General features: G+C 37.9%; 1 protein-coding gene across 1 annotated transcript in view; it reads left to right on the top strand.

The window, feature by feature from the left end:
• The window catches only part of CCDC6 (coiled-coil domain containing 6), a 51,642-nt gene extending 41,694 nt beyond the window's left edge, over window positions 1–9,948 (top strand). The window contains exons 7-9 of the mRNA XM_074154776.1: window positions 1,323–1,423; window positions 5,289–5,413; window positions 7,779–9,948. Of these exons, the coding sequence (XP_074010877.1) occupies window positions 1,323–1,423; window positions 5,289–5,413; window positions 7,779–7,970 (418 nt within the window). The 3' untranslated portion in view covers window positions 7,971–9,948. The remainder of the gene's footprint in view (window positions 1–1,322; window positions 1,424–5,288; window positions 5,414–7,778) is intronic.
• Window positions 9,949–15,845: the final 5,897 nt, after the last annotated feature.

Below are 15,845 nucleotides of genomic sequence, written 5' to 3'. Positions count from 1 at the left end.
ACCACGGTGTACTGCCTGTGTTAGATGTAGTGGCTTAGTAACTCTGAATATCCTAGTTAAAAATCAGTAAGATGCAGTATCAAAACATATTTCAAATGGTATATAAACTGGCTCACAGACCTAGAAGTTAGTTTCTATGTGAGTTCTGTCAAATAGGAATATTATTAATGCTGCTCCATGTTGGTTTTTTTTTTTTCCATGATCTAGAAATAAATGTAGCTACTAAGAATTTCTGAGCAATACTGTGATAGAAGGGGAAACAAGTAAGAGTCAAAGGGCTGTCAGGTACCTAACTTTGCCTGCTGCTTTGCTGTGCCCAGTAAAGAGACACAGCTAAATGTATTAATACAAACCCAGTTGTACCCATTTACAGCCATAGGTGAAGTTGAAGGTGAGAAGGGAAACTTCTAATCTAGACATTGACTGAAAAATCTGGGTGGGAAGTGCATAAGCAAGTCAACCTGAAAGCTGCCAGCCTAGTCCTGTGGAAAAAATACATAAAACTACTTTTGAGGTATAAACAGTAAGTGGCAAGTAGGAGCTCCTTTTATATAGCACTTGATGGCTGTGAAGAAGCATCACTGTATTCAGTGAGCATAGTACAAATAAATACCACTAAAATGATTACAGACGGGGAAAAATGCCTTGTCTGAGGTTCCGATCTGTTGAGTTTATCACAGTGAAGTTTGGCAGGTGTCTTGCAACGCAACCTAGAAGTATCTTTAGTGGGAGAAAGTCCTAGGTTCAAAATGTCTCTCTGTTCCAGTGCCAAAAAACATGATGAGCAAATGGCTAAATGTTGAGACCAGAGCGATTTAAGCAGGAAACAGGGCGTGTTTTTAGCTGTGAGGCTGACCAACTGGTGGAACAAATTATCAATACTTTAATGATTTATTCCCTCCCCCCCCCCCCCCCTTTTCATGATTTCAGGTTAGCGCTGAATGCCTTTCTGGGAGATACACTCCAGCCAGACCAGCTATTGAGTTCAATGTAGAAATGATGTGTAAAGTGCAAGAATGTAGTATAGGTCAGACTGAATGACATGATTGATACCTTTGGCCTTAATATGTACCTTTCTAATCATATGTGCAACACGTATGGCTTTAACTGCAAGTAACTAAGATAAGTCCAGCTATTTTCATTGAAAGTTAAGCCAGTATCTGAGCCTTCAGCAACGATGAGAGTTCCTGTCATGACTTCCTAAAGGTCCTTCATGAATCTGGTGTGATTCTTACGGGAATTGAAAAAAACACAGTGAAACATTTAAAACACGGCACATGTTAAAAGGCTTGATCTAATTATTCTTTACCTTTTTTTGTTAGATATTTTAATGAGATGTCTGCACAAGGATTAAGACCTCGCACTGTGTCCAGTCCTATCCCTTATACACCCTCACCAAGTTCTAGCAGACCTATATCACCTGGTAAATATTTAACCCAGTTTCTAAAATTATTGTATGCATCACATAGTAATGTGCCCTATTAATATGTTTAGGTCAGTAGCCTTTTCAAAAATACTGTGGAGAAAACAACTGCATCATAAATGTAAGAATAGTTATGTCTTAGATGTCTTCTAGTTCAGCATGTTTTTGGATGGTTCTGTATTACACTGTGAACAGATATTAAAAGCCAGTTAAGAAGCTATGACTTGAACTTTTACTTCTTTTTTGCGCTCTCTTTCTCTCTTACTGTCTCTTCTTTTTTTTTTTTTTTTTTTTTTTTTCTTCTTTCCCCTCCACTGAAGTTGTGAAACAGGATGCATAGAAACAGATTTCTAGAGTTTGGTGATAAACAAGTAATGAGACTGCTGTCGTGCTCTGAATCAAAACTTCTTAGAGAAGTCTAATCTTGAACTTGTTGGAAAAGAGCCAATTTCCATTTCTGTTTAGTAAAGAAATGGCTTTTGTATTTCTGCTATTTTCTGTTGTAAAACAATAACTATAAAATTAAGAATTCCTTTCGCTAGTACTTTATATAGCAAAGGCAACCTAACATTTTCTGAGGTTTTAGTTACTGAATATATTTTTTAACTCAAAAGGAAATGCATTTGTTCTACTAACACATTTATTGAATGAGAGTCAAAATTCCTTAAAATCATGCTTGGACATTCCTTAAAAGTTGTTGGCCGTGGATGTTATATGGCGATGACAAACTCACTTGTACATAATGAAGTGAATACTGCATGCCCTGCTTTCCCAAGTTCACCTTTAGAACCTGTCGGACGGAGTCCTACAGTAAGGGCAAATGAGCTGTGCTCTATATTGACACATTCTGCAAAATAGGATTGAGACATATTATTACACAGGTCTGCTAGAACATGTAAAATGTGTTTAAACTCTTTAATTTTCAGGATTGACTTTAGTTTTTCAGAAGGACTCAATAGTTTTCATCCAGATGTTGCAAAAGAAGTAAGCATGTGTGACAACTAGGTATGGCCTTAAGCCATATTACAGTGTTAGAGATGAACATTATGATAAGAGGTTTTCAAGAGGCTTTTGGGTTCTGAAATGAGCCAAATCACTTGACTTTGTGCCTTGCAATTTATGTCACCGAGAAAATGATCCATGTTTTCTTATCCTTTTTCTGTAGCTGGGTATACAGAAACACAGTCATGCTAACAGCTGGTCAGGAGTAACTGCTGTGGACATTTGTGGTTATATGTGTGCAGCCTTCATAATACTACAATATTCAACTGCACATTGTATCTGCAGTCCGCACAGTGTTTATTATTAAAAGTATGTGTAGGGAAAATTATCTGGTAATTTACAGACTTGCATCCCAGATTACCTAGAAATGCACCCAGTTTAGATGCTGACATGTCATTGCAGGGGTTCTCTGTTGGTTTGTTCCTACACTGGGACTGAAGCATCCTTATTCCCTGTGGACTTTACTTCCCATCAGTAGTTGATACAGGAGTGCTGCGTTCTAGTGGCAATTACATCCTACAGACAGGAGATGCTGGAACACTGTCTGAAACAGAACTAAAAATAACACAGCTGAAATGACCGTTTCTAACAGAGTTTGCAGTTTTGGTGATGTTGGTACAGTAAATGTTCCAGGCTAGCACTTCTGCGCAGGCAGCTACATTGCTCTCCTTCACATCTGATAAATTAATATCCATAGTTGGGAAGTTTCAGACTTCAGAAAAATGGAAGCAGCAGTTTGTTAGAGAACTAATGAGATCAATAGAGAATTTTGTACGGCTGTTTGGTATATATGAATGCAGTAATGGGTGAATACAAATATTTTTTGAGCACTTTGTCTAAAGTAATACAGTAAGACACTGTCAAAAGTATAAGCACAGAATAATACAACAGTTATGTTTTGCATAAATTATTTGTATGACTTGGCATATTTTGTTTAAGAAATTGAGTCTGAATTTATAGGAACATAACTTGAAACCAATTAGAAATGCTGTAATTTCATATGGATAGCCGGTCAGGTTTAATGAGTCGTATTCTGGCTCCTGAATCCAAGCCTTTTGTGCTTACGTGGCTTGAGATGCTGCTTTTGAATACTCTTTCAATCTGAGATTCTGTTGAGATTTCTAGCACAGCGCATGGAACTTTGAAGAGTGTGGAAGTATTGCTACTCCTAGGCTGCTTGAGGTTGGTTACTGTAATTACCAGTTAGTCTTCAGTGTAGATAGATAAACTGTTCTATGCTTTGCTTCTGCAGCTAGGCTAGATAGAGATGAGCTACCTTGGATGTATGTGCAGTACTCTGTTATTGCTTCTTTGACTGCCACGTAGACTTGCATTTGTAAAACTTTGGGAGCTGGTTTATCCCAAAGCAGTCCAAAATTGTAATCTTGCGAAGGTGACTTAAAGTGTATTTTTTGCCTTTTATTATTCTGGGCTCTTGTGCTGACTTGCAACACGTATTCACCTGCCCAAACATTGACTTGTTTCTGTCCTTGTACTTACAGAAGCACTTCGGTACAAAACATGTGCTGTACAGGCAATTAGATTGTATAGTCAAAAAGCAGGCTAATTTTGTTCATTTGCATTATTTGACTACTCTAAAGTGATAGTGATTCCATTGGAGGCACTTGTAATTTGCACCAGACATACATTGGGGATGTAGCAGAATCAAACTTAGAATGGAAGGAAGGAAGTGAAGTAGGTTTTCTTACATGACTTTATTAATGATTTGAGGCTTGTTTTTTTTTCTTTTCCCCCAAAGATCGTGTCTCATCAGTTGTAGGCACGAACACAGATACGTGCAGTTAAGGACAAAGCTGGGTCTTGGTGCGTACTGTAGCTGCAGTGGCACTGTTTTGCATTGATTTAGAGTTGAAGAAGTGTGAAAACTGTTAAATCCACTGTGGTGTTACAAAAGTTTAATAGACCTTTAGAAATTTTTCTGGTCCTAATTCTCCAAAGCAGTTGGTAATGTCTAATACTAAACAGCTGAGAAAAGTCTTCTACCTTAGTGATATTTTTTGTCAGAAAGCAAAAAAGAGCTAAAGATTTTGGAAAATGACCTGTTTTGAGAAATACTCAAAATGTTCAGAACACTTCAAGGTCTGAACTTTCAGCACTTAGTAGTTGCTGTTTCTGCTTACCTTGGTTAGCTCTACAGGTACTCTGTGTTTTTATAAATTAGATCTTACAGAAAGGAAATATTTAGATGGAAGAATTAGATATTTTCATTTTTTAATATTAGGCTTTCCTTAATGTGGATAAAACAAGTTGTAATTTTAAATGTTATTTGCTAGCCTAGTCCTGCTAGCAACTAATCCCAGAAGGTTTTAACTTCACAGCCCCAAAGGTCTTTGGGTTGCTGCCTATAAATGCTGAAGCAAACAGGAGGAAGGCTGAGTGTGGATCTGGTATGCCTTGGAGAAGCCACCTACATCCAGTTTCTTTGTCCCTCGTAGGGACCCAGTGCTAGATGGCTTCTCCAGGCACAACCTGTCTGCTTCTTCAGACTGTATTTTGTTCAGTGGGCCATTCCCTCTGAGGAGAAATGGAAGGCTGGATGGAAACAATCGCAGACTAAAACCAAGCTGCCAGGAGGGCCTTACACCACTTATGTTAAGTGAAAAGTTATGTTTAACACTGTATAATGTATATTTTGAAACCCATGGTAGTTTACTACGAGAACAGAAATTAATTTTACATCACGCTTCTCAGTACAATAACTATTTTTAGGTGTCTAATCTGGCAGCAGTTACCATTTCTTAACCTATCATTGATTCAGAACTAAAAAAGTTTGAAAAACCTCACTCTTTAGTTTATAATATAAACAAGAATGTTGATGTTACCTTCTTTTAACAATTTTTAGGTCTGTCATATGCAAGTCATACAGTTGGTTTCACACCACCAACTTCACTGACTAGAGCTGGAATGTCTTACTACAACTCCCCAGGCCTTCATGTGCAACATATGGGACCATCCCATGGTATTACAGTAAGTATTTAAAATAGTAAATACTTGTTACCAATGTCAGTTTGGCTTTTAAAAGTTATAATTGCTTGTCCTTAAGCTTTTTTACAAAACATTTTTGTAAATGTTTGTTTTTGTCTCCTTACTCCAAGATATCTATTGCTGCTTTCTTCAACCCTGATTTTCCTCTTCACCCCTCAGAAACTGATTCTTTTTGGAGAACCTTATTTTCTGCAAAAGAATAGGATGTATTATCATCTTAAGGACAGTAATAGGTATCATCTTATGGATCAGGAGGCAGGGTGTGAGAAGTGATGTTCTAAGCTACTAAGCCTGTCCTGGGAAGTAAAAACATTGCTTTCATTTTTCTCCTAGTCTCCACCATCTGACGGATGAGTCATCTGAGGTTGCTCCAAGCTCAGGTTTTCTTCAGGATGACACACAATGCTACCACCATGTCACTGTAACAGGCAGTTAACTCTTATTTTCTATTCTCATTGGCAAAGAAGAAAGTTAATATAAACATTTGTTAGGACAATTTCTCATATCTTTCAAGTGGATTTATTTCCTTTTTACCTCTGATATATGATGCGCTTCTACTTCATTGTGTTTCTTCTAAATATTTGTGGAGTTTAATGAGCAAACATCCTAAATATTAACCATTTGGCAAAATACCTTATAGTTGTTGTATGAAGACCATTTTGATTTTTCTCAACAGGTATGGTAGTATATAAATATCCTGCAAGGTTGTTGCATATACTTGTCATTCTCAGATGTAAAAACATGTTTCAATAGAGTTTTTAGTAGAATGCTAAAATACGGCTACTTCTAAAATCATTTAGGTGAGCGTGCAAAGGTAATTGTTAATTTCATTGAGTAAAGCGAGTGGGAGTGCTACAATAGTGAGTAGAACAGGAGGGAAGCTGGAGCTCAGCAGGAAGGTAGAGTCCTGGTCTGGGTTCAGCCTACTGCTGTGCGTCACATGAGTTAGTCACAGGAGGATCTTCATGTTTTTGGAAAACCTGGAACCTAATTTTATAAGTTTTTCAAGGAACTTGTTCTGTTCAGTCTCTGTGAAATACTACTCTTTCTGAAACTGTGAATTATTTGGTATCACACTGAATCACTATGAAAAAGATCATCTTCAGGACAAAATACTAATTGTTTTGAGAAAGGTGTTGATAAGTAGCTCTTGGCTTTGTCTTGATGCTGAAACCAGGTCCCTTCATATTATTAGATGTATGCAAATGCAATAAATGATTTTAAGTGTTTCAGAGACATCAGTTGGTTGTCAAGATTCCCTTGGCTTTTTGCATAGAGCATTAATCAATTGTACATAGTTGTGCAGAAAAATAGATACGATATACATTATTTGACTAAACTGCAGTTTGATTCTTGACTCTTCATTTTTGATCTCCTTTACAGAATAAATTGACTTTACCTGTAGTACATTTGGTGTAGCACTGTAATCATGCTTTTCCGCAGAATTGATCACCTTTGGTTGATTATTAATTGTGGGTGGGTGGTTTGTCATGCTATGAGGTTCTTGATTTATGCTAACTGGATTGGTAAGTAATGAGGATTTTGGCTTCAAAAGTGCAGAAATTAGTATTGTGCGGTGTAATTTATATTTTTACATTGCTAACATTAAAGAAGATTCCTGCCCCTCTCCCCCCCTACTGGTTTGTAAAGATAAAGTGGGTTTTAAATCTTTGTGTTTAATCATGCAGGTTGTTGCAAATCTGTGGTTTCTGTTGAGGGGAGCTCTCTTACCAACTGCTTCTCTCCTGCAGCTCAAAGGGATGTAACCTTTTTTGTTCTCCAGAGAACAACTTGTGTTATGCTTTGGTCTTGCTCCACTGTGCAGGCTAAGAGCCTTTCAGAAAGCTAGAGGTTCCGGGCAGACTCTCTGGCATTCAAAACATTCCCACCCACACTCAGGTACCATGTAGTTGGACTCCAGCAGTGTAAAAATTCGTAAGCACCTACTGGCTGGGCAGACACAACTGGGAAGTGCTGCCTCTGCGGCATCTCTCATTTCTTTTTAGGTTGCTGGTCATCATAGGTAAACGTATCTTCAAGACGTATGTCTTGTGTTCACTTCCTGCAAGCTGACAGGAAGGAACGTGTGTTCTGTTTGATCTCAGAAGTACTTCCCCTTTCCTTTGCTGCTTCATTTCAGAGTAATGTTTATTTTACGTAGAAGTTGTGTTGTGATTGTTGCGATGTTTTGAAATGGATTCTTTAAACATAATTGTTCAGATTTTTTATGGTTTGTGTTTTTTGGTTTTTGGTTTTTCCTTTGCCAAGCTCAGTACATTGATTAGAGGACTTGCACCTAAAGTTGTTCAGGAATGTGTTAAACATAATTTCAATATTTGTTCTGCAGAGGCCTTCACCACGAAGAAGTAACAGCCCCGACAAATTTAAACGTCCCACTCCTCCTCCTTCTCCAAACACGCAGACCCCAGTGCAGCCACCTCCGCCACCACCTCCACCACCTGTGCAACCTACGGTCCAATCCGCAGCATCGCAGTCAGCCACTTTTCAACATTCAGTGCATCCCTCCTCTCAGCCTTAGTGCATGTGCTCAGCAGTCTGTATGTCAGAAGTGGACTCATAACATGGAGCAGTTTACTAAAAGCCAAAGGCTTACTTGGCATATTTGGATTTGACTTATTTGCACTGAGGTTATATAGGCTTCACTGTTAATTGTGTTGTAAACGTTTGTATAAAATGCAGCCAGTGTTGTGGGTCTACAACACTAACTTAACATAAGTTTTCCATCAGTGTTTACTTGAACTACATGTATGTCCATTCTCTGGCTGGAACATTTGCTACTCTGTTTGGTAATACGGCATTATGTCGTTTTGCTTGGCTCCAAAGCTTCGTTTTCCTGGCTTTTAGGTTTGTAAAATTAAAGGGATACCTTTTTATATTTTTTCATGACAATTTGCAGAAAATTAAAGGCATGATGGGTTATATGATAAATTCTGAACTATTACAGTGTTTACCAAGCTTATGGAAAATCAGCACTACATTTCAGTCATTTGAAATAACAGCTTTTAGTGCAAAAGTGAGTCAGACACCCTAATCAGTGCCCAAGACACATACTCAATTGTATTATGTAGTAAATAAGCTTAATTCAGCACACATCCATACTGTTTAAAAGCACCTCAAACGTATGGTACAGTTGGAATTTTACAGTGAGGGAACTGGCTTGTTGGAGTCTGTGGAATGTACGATTCGTGGACCTTAAGATTTGATGATTTCACTTGACATTTACGTTAACCTGTAAGCTGCCCATACTGTGTGTTCTGTCACAATTAACTTCGGTAAGTGTGGTCCTGCCTGCAGGTTACTGATAGCTGATTACAGTGTGCTCTTTGATTTTTTTTTTTGCTGCAGAAGGCAATGTGATTGTAGAGAACAGCTGATAATATTTTTTTTTTCTTGTTAAAATATATTAATTGTGATTCCCCTGAAGCAAAGTTTGAACAGGTATTCTAAATGTTCAAAAGTCTGTTAGAAAATAAGATACAAGATGAGCATATAGGAATATATTGGCATAACAGCCAACATGTTGTATTGCTTGGTAGAAACAGAGTACAAGAAAGTAGCACAATGTGGCACTAACGAATGCTTATTTAGCAGCCTAAGCCGGTACAATGTATAAAGAAATGTATTCTGAATACATTCTTTCCATTCATTTAGCACAAATAAATCGGTTTCACTTTGCAGTGGAACAAAGTGTCACTTCTTGATATTGACATCTTAGTTACATTTTTCTCGAGGTTCTTGTTGAGTACTGAGGTTTATATATTATTGATGATTTTAAGTGGTTTACCTCATATATATGGAGATGTGGGCCATGGAAAATGACAAGAGAATGTTTATTTTATGAGAATATGTATCTGGCTGTAATCAGAGCAGAACGTGAGTAATTTATCTTTTGTTTACAAAAGTTTGTTTGACATGCCTAATGCTTTATTAAGGACATTTTTAAGAGGAAGTACAGCATTCTGGTAGTATACTAACACTTGTACATATATTTTCATGTTTTCCGCTCACCTATTCAGTAAGAATTGCAAACTGAAAAATCTTTATAAAATTAGTGCTCTAAATCAAAATAGTAAGTTAAAATAATGTTGTAAAAGGTTCCGCTTAAGGCAAAACTAGAATTTTTTCATTGTAGCTATGTAGTCTCAGCTCTGAGAGAATTTAGAGAATCTCATATATAGCCTATTACACTTCTTAAACCAATACGGGATCAAGTGCATTATCAAATTACAGTAGTTATGGTAGCGACTCTTCAATCAAGTGATTCTCAAGATTATGGCAGACCTAAAATTTGACCAGTGCTTCTACCTGAAAATAATTCACCACAGCCAATGCTCACCTTTCCATAGAGAAAACTCATCTGTGAGCGTTGTAATGAAACAGAGCTCCTGAATCAGTTGTAGGATTGCATGTGTGAAAATTACAGGCAGTCAGAGGTGGGACTGAGGTCAAGATAGGATTGGTTTAGTTTGACGCTTGTCCTTTTGTAAACATAAGACAAAGAAAAAAAATATTCTTTTCTAAGTAGGATTCCAGCTCAAGTACACCACTGTTTAAAATGGTGCCCTCCTTTCTGAAGCGCTTTGAGATTCTTGGACGTATGGCTCTATAGCGTGAGCTCATAGTGGTGGTAGTATAAATGCGAGGGGGGTGGGGGAGGAACGGGGAAAGCCTTTGACAGTGTTGTTTTAAGATCTTAAAATGGGAAATGGCCTAGAATAATTTATCTTTGAAGCATATTCCAAAACCGAATTTATGTAACCCAAGTTCAGCTGCTGTTATAAAGTGTCTTAGTGAACTCTCCTTACTATTCTGGTGGGACTGTTACCAGAGGAAAGTAAAGAACTGACAAATGTATACTAAATCCTGAAAGTGTAACAAGGCGCTCAGTCAGCCTTACCTAACTAAGAAGGTCAAACAAACATTTGCTTGCAATCAGACATGTTAAACTCCATTTGTAGACTTTTTGAATAAGATGAGGAATTGTGCGCAACCATCTCCTAATAAATATAAATGGATTTTCAGTTTTCCTGGTGAATTATAGTCATGAATTATGATTTTGAAGCTGTGATTTTATCAGATCTTCTATAGACTGGAGAAACTCACTTGACAGTGAGGTCCAGCTTACCCTGAGGGCTTCAGTGCTTGGCTGCTTTATCTCAGAAGCACATGGGTGGGTTTCTGCTGTCCTTTTTGTTACAGTACACTGCATCATCACTAGTTGTGAAGGGCCACAGAAGCAATGTAGCAATTTTTAGCTGTGATGAGCATTTTGTGAGTGTACCTGTTTACGGCTAAAGGGTTGGTTTTTTGGTTTTTGTTTTTTTTTTCAAAAAGTAAAAATCTTTTACCTGTTTGAGCAGTGCTTTCCTCTCTGACAATCAGCAGCTTTCTTTTTACTTTATCTCTCAAGGGATCTGGCTTGGACACTGGAATGCAGCTGAGACTCTATAGAGCATTAAGAGTTTGTTTTTCCAGAGAAGTTCTTTGGAAGAAGAGGTGGGACTGTTCAGAGATAGTCTTCCAGCTAACAGCCAGATAAGATTATTTTAATTACATGTACTACTCTGAGAGCATATTCCCAAGGGCAGAAAGTACTATCAGAGTTTTTCAAGAAAGTGTCAGTGCTTTTTATTGTCAATTGCTGAACTGGAGCTGAACATAACAGTATTACTCTCCTATTACTAAGTTTGTGTTCAGGAATCCACCTGCCTGGGTGGAATCCCTGTGCACTTCAACTGAATGAAAAATGCAGTCTTGGAAGCAATGAAAATGGGAAAGCTTCCTGGGATCTGAGCAAGTTGCACTGCTGACAGGAGGCAATTTAGACTGTATATTTTGTTAAATAAATGGAAACTGATCAGGGAGACAAGTAAAATATCCTTGAATACTTTGTCAATCAAAGAACAGAGTCTCTCATTCTCAGTATTGATTACTTCATACTAAGAGGATGCATCCTGGGACCTTGTTAAAGTCTTGTAGTGCTTTTTCTAATCCTAATGCTTAGTTTTACAAACAGTATGAATTCTGATACTGTTCAACTTTTTGATGTTTCCTTTTTGTTTCAGTCATGGCAGTCTATTTCTTTTTGATCCTTGGGAGTCTACAGAGCATGGACTATGCAGAGCATATTTCTCCAGTTCAAGCCATCTCATAAGAAACCACAAGGTTTATGAGTGTAAGCTATAAAATTATAATACATGCATATGTTACAACAACCTCCTTGAGGGAAAAGATCTGAAAGAAAACAGAGCCCCTAAGTACCAACTGAACTGTATGTATAGAGACAATCTGGTTTCCTCAGCTCCCTGAGGAGCTGAATGCATCTCCCAGCCCAATTTGGACTAGTGTTCTTGATGTTTTTTTAAATTCCACATCTGACTGCAATAAAGTACTCAGGATATCCTTCATGTTCCTTTTGGCTAATAACCACTAGTCCCCGTACAAATAGAGGTTAAGAGTCATTGCCACTTTGTGGACCAGAGGAAGTCACTGGATATGCCAGATTGTGGCCTTTACAATGCAGCCCTAGTTCAAGTGGGAGTGTGTGCTCATATCATGATTTATTTCTTTTTTTAAAGCAGCTGCTGCTGTTTTTGCGTTAGTAGTGTGCCCTGAAAAGGAGATAAAACTATGGTCTTTGGCACTGCCTTAACAGACAGCTACTACATTAGGGAGAATAGTGCTTGTTCCTCTTCAACTCGTTAGGCTCCAAAGAAAAGGACTACCTCATCTTTAGGTTGGGTTGATATGGCTGCAGGGTCAGGAGAAATGTCATAGCTGTGCTAGGTTTTATTCTGCATGTATTACCTGGATAGGAGTCTTTCCTCACTGGAACTGGGCTCCGGAGGTTATAAAGCTTTTGTAGAGAAGTGAGGAGGTAGGACAGATGGTTGAGGGTCGAGTTTGAGAAAACTGTGTGTCCCTGTAGTAAATTGCTGCTCAGAGTACTCTTTAGCTAGGCCTGGGAATTGCCTGTACTAAAACTACTTTTTTTTTTTTTTTTTCTGTGTGTTTTCCTTTCAAAAAGTGCTATGTTGCAGTTCTTAAGTTCCTGGCATTGGGTATCTAATTTAAAAAAAAAAAAACACAACAACAAAAAACCACAAAAAACAAACAAAAAAAAAAACGAAAAAGCAATTCCATTTTCCAGAGAAATATTGGAAGTAGTCTTCTACGTGCAAAGGTGGGTTTTCTCATGATATAAATTAATACTGTATCTATAAGCAAAGGTGTTTTATTCTAGTGGTAAAACCTAAGCTGTCCAAGGCACTTTAGTTTGTGATTGCTGACTTTTGTTTTGGCAGGTGTTTCAGATGAAATCTAAGCCTCCTGTGGAGGAAGAAAAAAAAATCACCTGACAGCTGTAGACTGTTCCTTTCCTGCAGAAATACAGCAATTTCCTCAAATGCAAGTAAAAATGGAACAAGCATCCTTGAGCTTTTCTGAAGCTTATATTTAATTTCAATACCTTGGTGATTGCTCTTGTGTATTTAGAGAATCTATGAAGCCTCATTATAGGTTGGTTGGGTGTCTAGCTGGTTATTCCTATGTTTTCCTGATCCTAGTGAAGGAAGGCTGTTCAAATTTGGATCAAATTTATAAATCCACTGGTTAACAACAGTGGTCAAAGTGCAGGTTTGTTGAGCATGAATCCAAGTGGTGACTTTAAAAGCATTACGCTGTGGTGTGAATTGGAGCTTATCATTAAAAGAACCTCGATACAAAGAAGGTTGGTTGGTTTTTTTAGCAGGTTATATTTTATTCTGTATTAGCTGTATTATTGCTTTGTTGTATATCTCAAGGTGTTTACATATATTTGTAATTGTTACGATGTGTCTGTAATCAAGCTCATCTGTGCCTTCATGCAGACTTCCAATAAACACTTGATTTTTTTGTATTTACCTTGTATGGAAGAGTATGGGGTGAATGTCTGTTTCCTTCTATCTGTCAGCCTGCAATCACTGGGAAAAAGAGGAAGAAAATGAGAAATAGGAATCAGAGAGAGAGATGTGCTTGTCTTTTTTTGCTGTCTTTGATTTTAAGTGCACCATTCCTGGTACTTTCACTTAAATGACTGAGTGGGGAATCTGGGGTTTATCCTATTTGCATAATAAAGTTTGCATAGGAGATGCTCCTCGCTTTGGATTAGGTGAATATTCTTTTGCTTCTATCTTGGAAGAATGTTGCTATATTTCTTGAGCTATTATTGTGGGAAAATTCCCAAGTACCTTTCTTCCCCTGTATTAAACATGTATGCTTAAGCTTTTACAGTTGCCTTCTAGTGAGAGTATGGGCTTGCTTTGCCACAGCAAGAACTACAGTATCTTTTGGTCTTAGTAGGCCTGCATACCTTGAGAGGGTACTTTCTGATGATTGGGGGGGTAGGAGATCAACAGTGTTTAATCTTTTTTTTCTGGTTTTTCTAACCTCATGGGGCCAGAGATGTGTATTTGTACAAAGTCATAGGAAAACTCACCTTGCGTGCTTTGAGTCAAAGGCAGTATACAGCAGTACAGCTGCTTTTCTAATCTGGTATTAAGCACGTGAGGAAGAGAAGGGGAAAAAAAAAAAGTTTCCTGCATCAAGGAGAGTACTGTATTTTTTGTAGTTCAGAAAAGAGTGGTTTTGCTATTTCTTTGTAGTAGTAAAGGTTATGGTGTCTAGTGATGTACTTCAGCTTTCCTTGATTTTCTTGTAATCAAACCTGATTACAGTTAAGTAGTTCTACTATTGGTGGATTCAGTCATTTTTCTAGTGGAAATTTTTCAAGAATCCACTGTGATTTCTACTGTTAGTAGAACATTAACAATAATCAACACATTAGTTGATTATTGTATTTAATAATATTAAAGCATTAACCAATTTGAATTTATGGATATATTTTTTTAATTGTAGCGAGTACTTTCTTGATACTGGGACATCATATTAACTATCTTTAGATAGAAACAGAGGAGAAAAGCAGGCATAACTGTGATGTTATAGCTTAATTGTAAACTTTATATTTACAGTTGAATTGTAAATGTTAGAGGTCTAAAGATGATGGTATGCATTTGTGAAGATTCTCTGTGTACTTTGTTGTGTCATTCCTTGTGAAATCTCTCTTTTTTGTCACCTTTTTGTTGTATCAGTTCATTCATCAACCTAAGCTCACCTGTGTGACATACACAATAGCTTTTGTAAGTACTATTTGCTGTATTGCCAACTTTCTGGGGTTAGATCTTAAACCCTAAGTAGCCCATATCTGTGCTTATCCCATATTCAGTGTCTGAGTCTTGCTAAACTTGTTGGTTGAATCCACTTGTCTCTGTCTTGTTCAGCTGCCACTCCAGCTCATCTCTGCGACCGCACACCCTGCTCTAGTCAGCACAGGCCTCTGCATGTGATATAAAGCATGCTATTCCATTTAATTTGGTGACAGTGTGACCAATAAAATCCCTGTATTGTGCTGACTGCAGGTTCTTGGGCACCAGGCCATGGAATAACTTCAGTGAAGGCTAATGTAGCTGATCCATGTTACTCTCTGTTCCTAGGACGCATGTAGTATTTCTTAAAATGTCTTTATTCTCCTCTCTCCACTCCTTCCAATGCTGAGCAATCAGTGGCTTTGCCTGTCTGCTTGCGAGTACCCTGCTTGACACTGACACAGCTGGTGGGTCTGTGAACTGGATGAATGAGCTGTGTCGATGCTGTTTGTCTTCATGCATGTCATTTGTTTTCTCTCTGATATTTGTCTGAACAGAAATTGATTACCTGAATATTTTCAGAAGACCGGATGAAAATGGAAAGCTGATGTCTGTGACTGGTTTAATTTCAGGTTGTCTTGTCCTCGTGATCTTCCCTTTAGGTGGTTCTTTTGTATTTCTTCTGGTGCTTTTATCCCTTTATAAAGGAAAGCAAGTTCCCAGCATTGCAGGAGTTAACTCAGAAATTCCCGTAAACTGCTGAGAGCAGGAGAAAAAATTGCTTGCTTTGCAATGCATCATTCTAATAAGCCTAATCCTTCCTGTATGTAAAGATGCCGGCTTGCATATCAGTCTGTTTCACGTGCTTTTGAGGCCATTCCATACCTCTCAAGGTATACGGTATATCCTTCAATCCAAAAAGCAAGAAGAGGTTGAAGTCAGTCCTGCATTTCCCAGATGGAGACTGAAGGTATGTATAAAGACCATTAGTTCACTTGAATGTAGCAAATGCTAAAGACAAATATTGGGGAGACTGAGATGGGAACCTTGCTTTTGAGCCTCTTCGTGAAAATCATCTCTTTTCATGAAAATCAGCTATGGCTTTTCTCTACTCCTGTGTGTGGGGAAGTCTCTTTGTGCTAACCAGTGAACTGGTGGTGATGTGTGCTCTGACAAACTTTTTTTCCTTTGGGTAATATGGAGCAAGAGTT

This window comes from Numenius arquata, chromosome 10, assembly GCF_964106895.1.
Source record: "Numenius arquata chromosome 10, bNumArq3.hap1.1, whole genome shotgun sequence".
NCBI classification, from domain to species: Eukaryota; Metazoa; Chordata; class Aves; order Charadriiformes; family Scolopacidae; genus Numenius; species Numenius arquata.
This window is presented reverse-complemented; position numbering and strand designations above follow the sequence as displayed.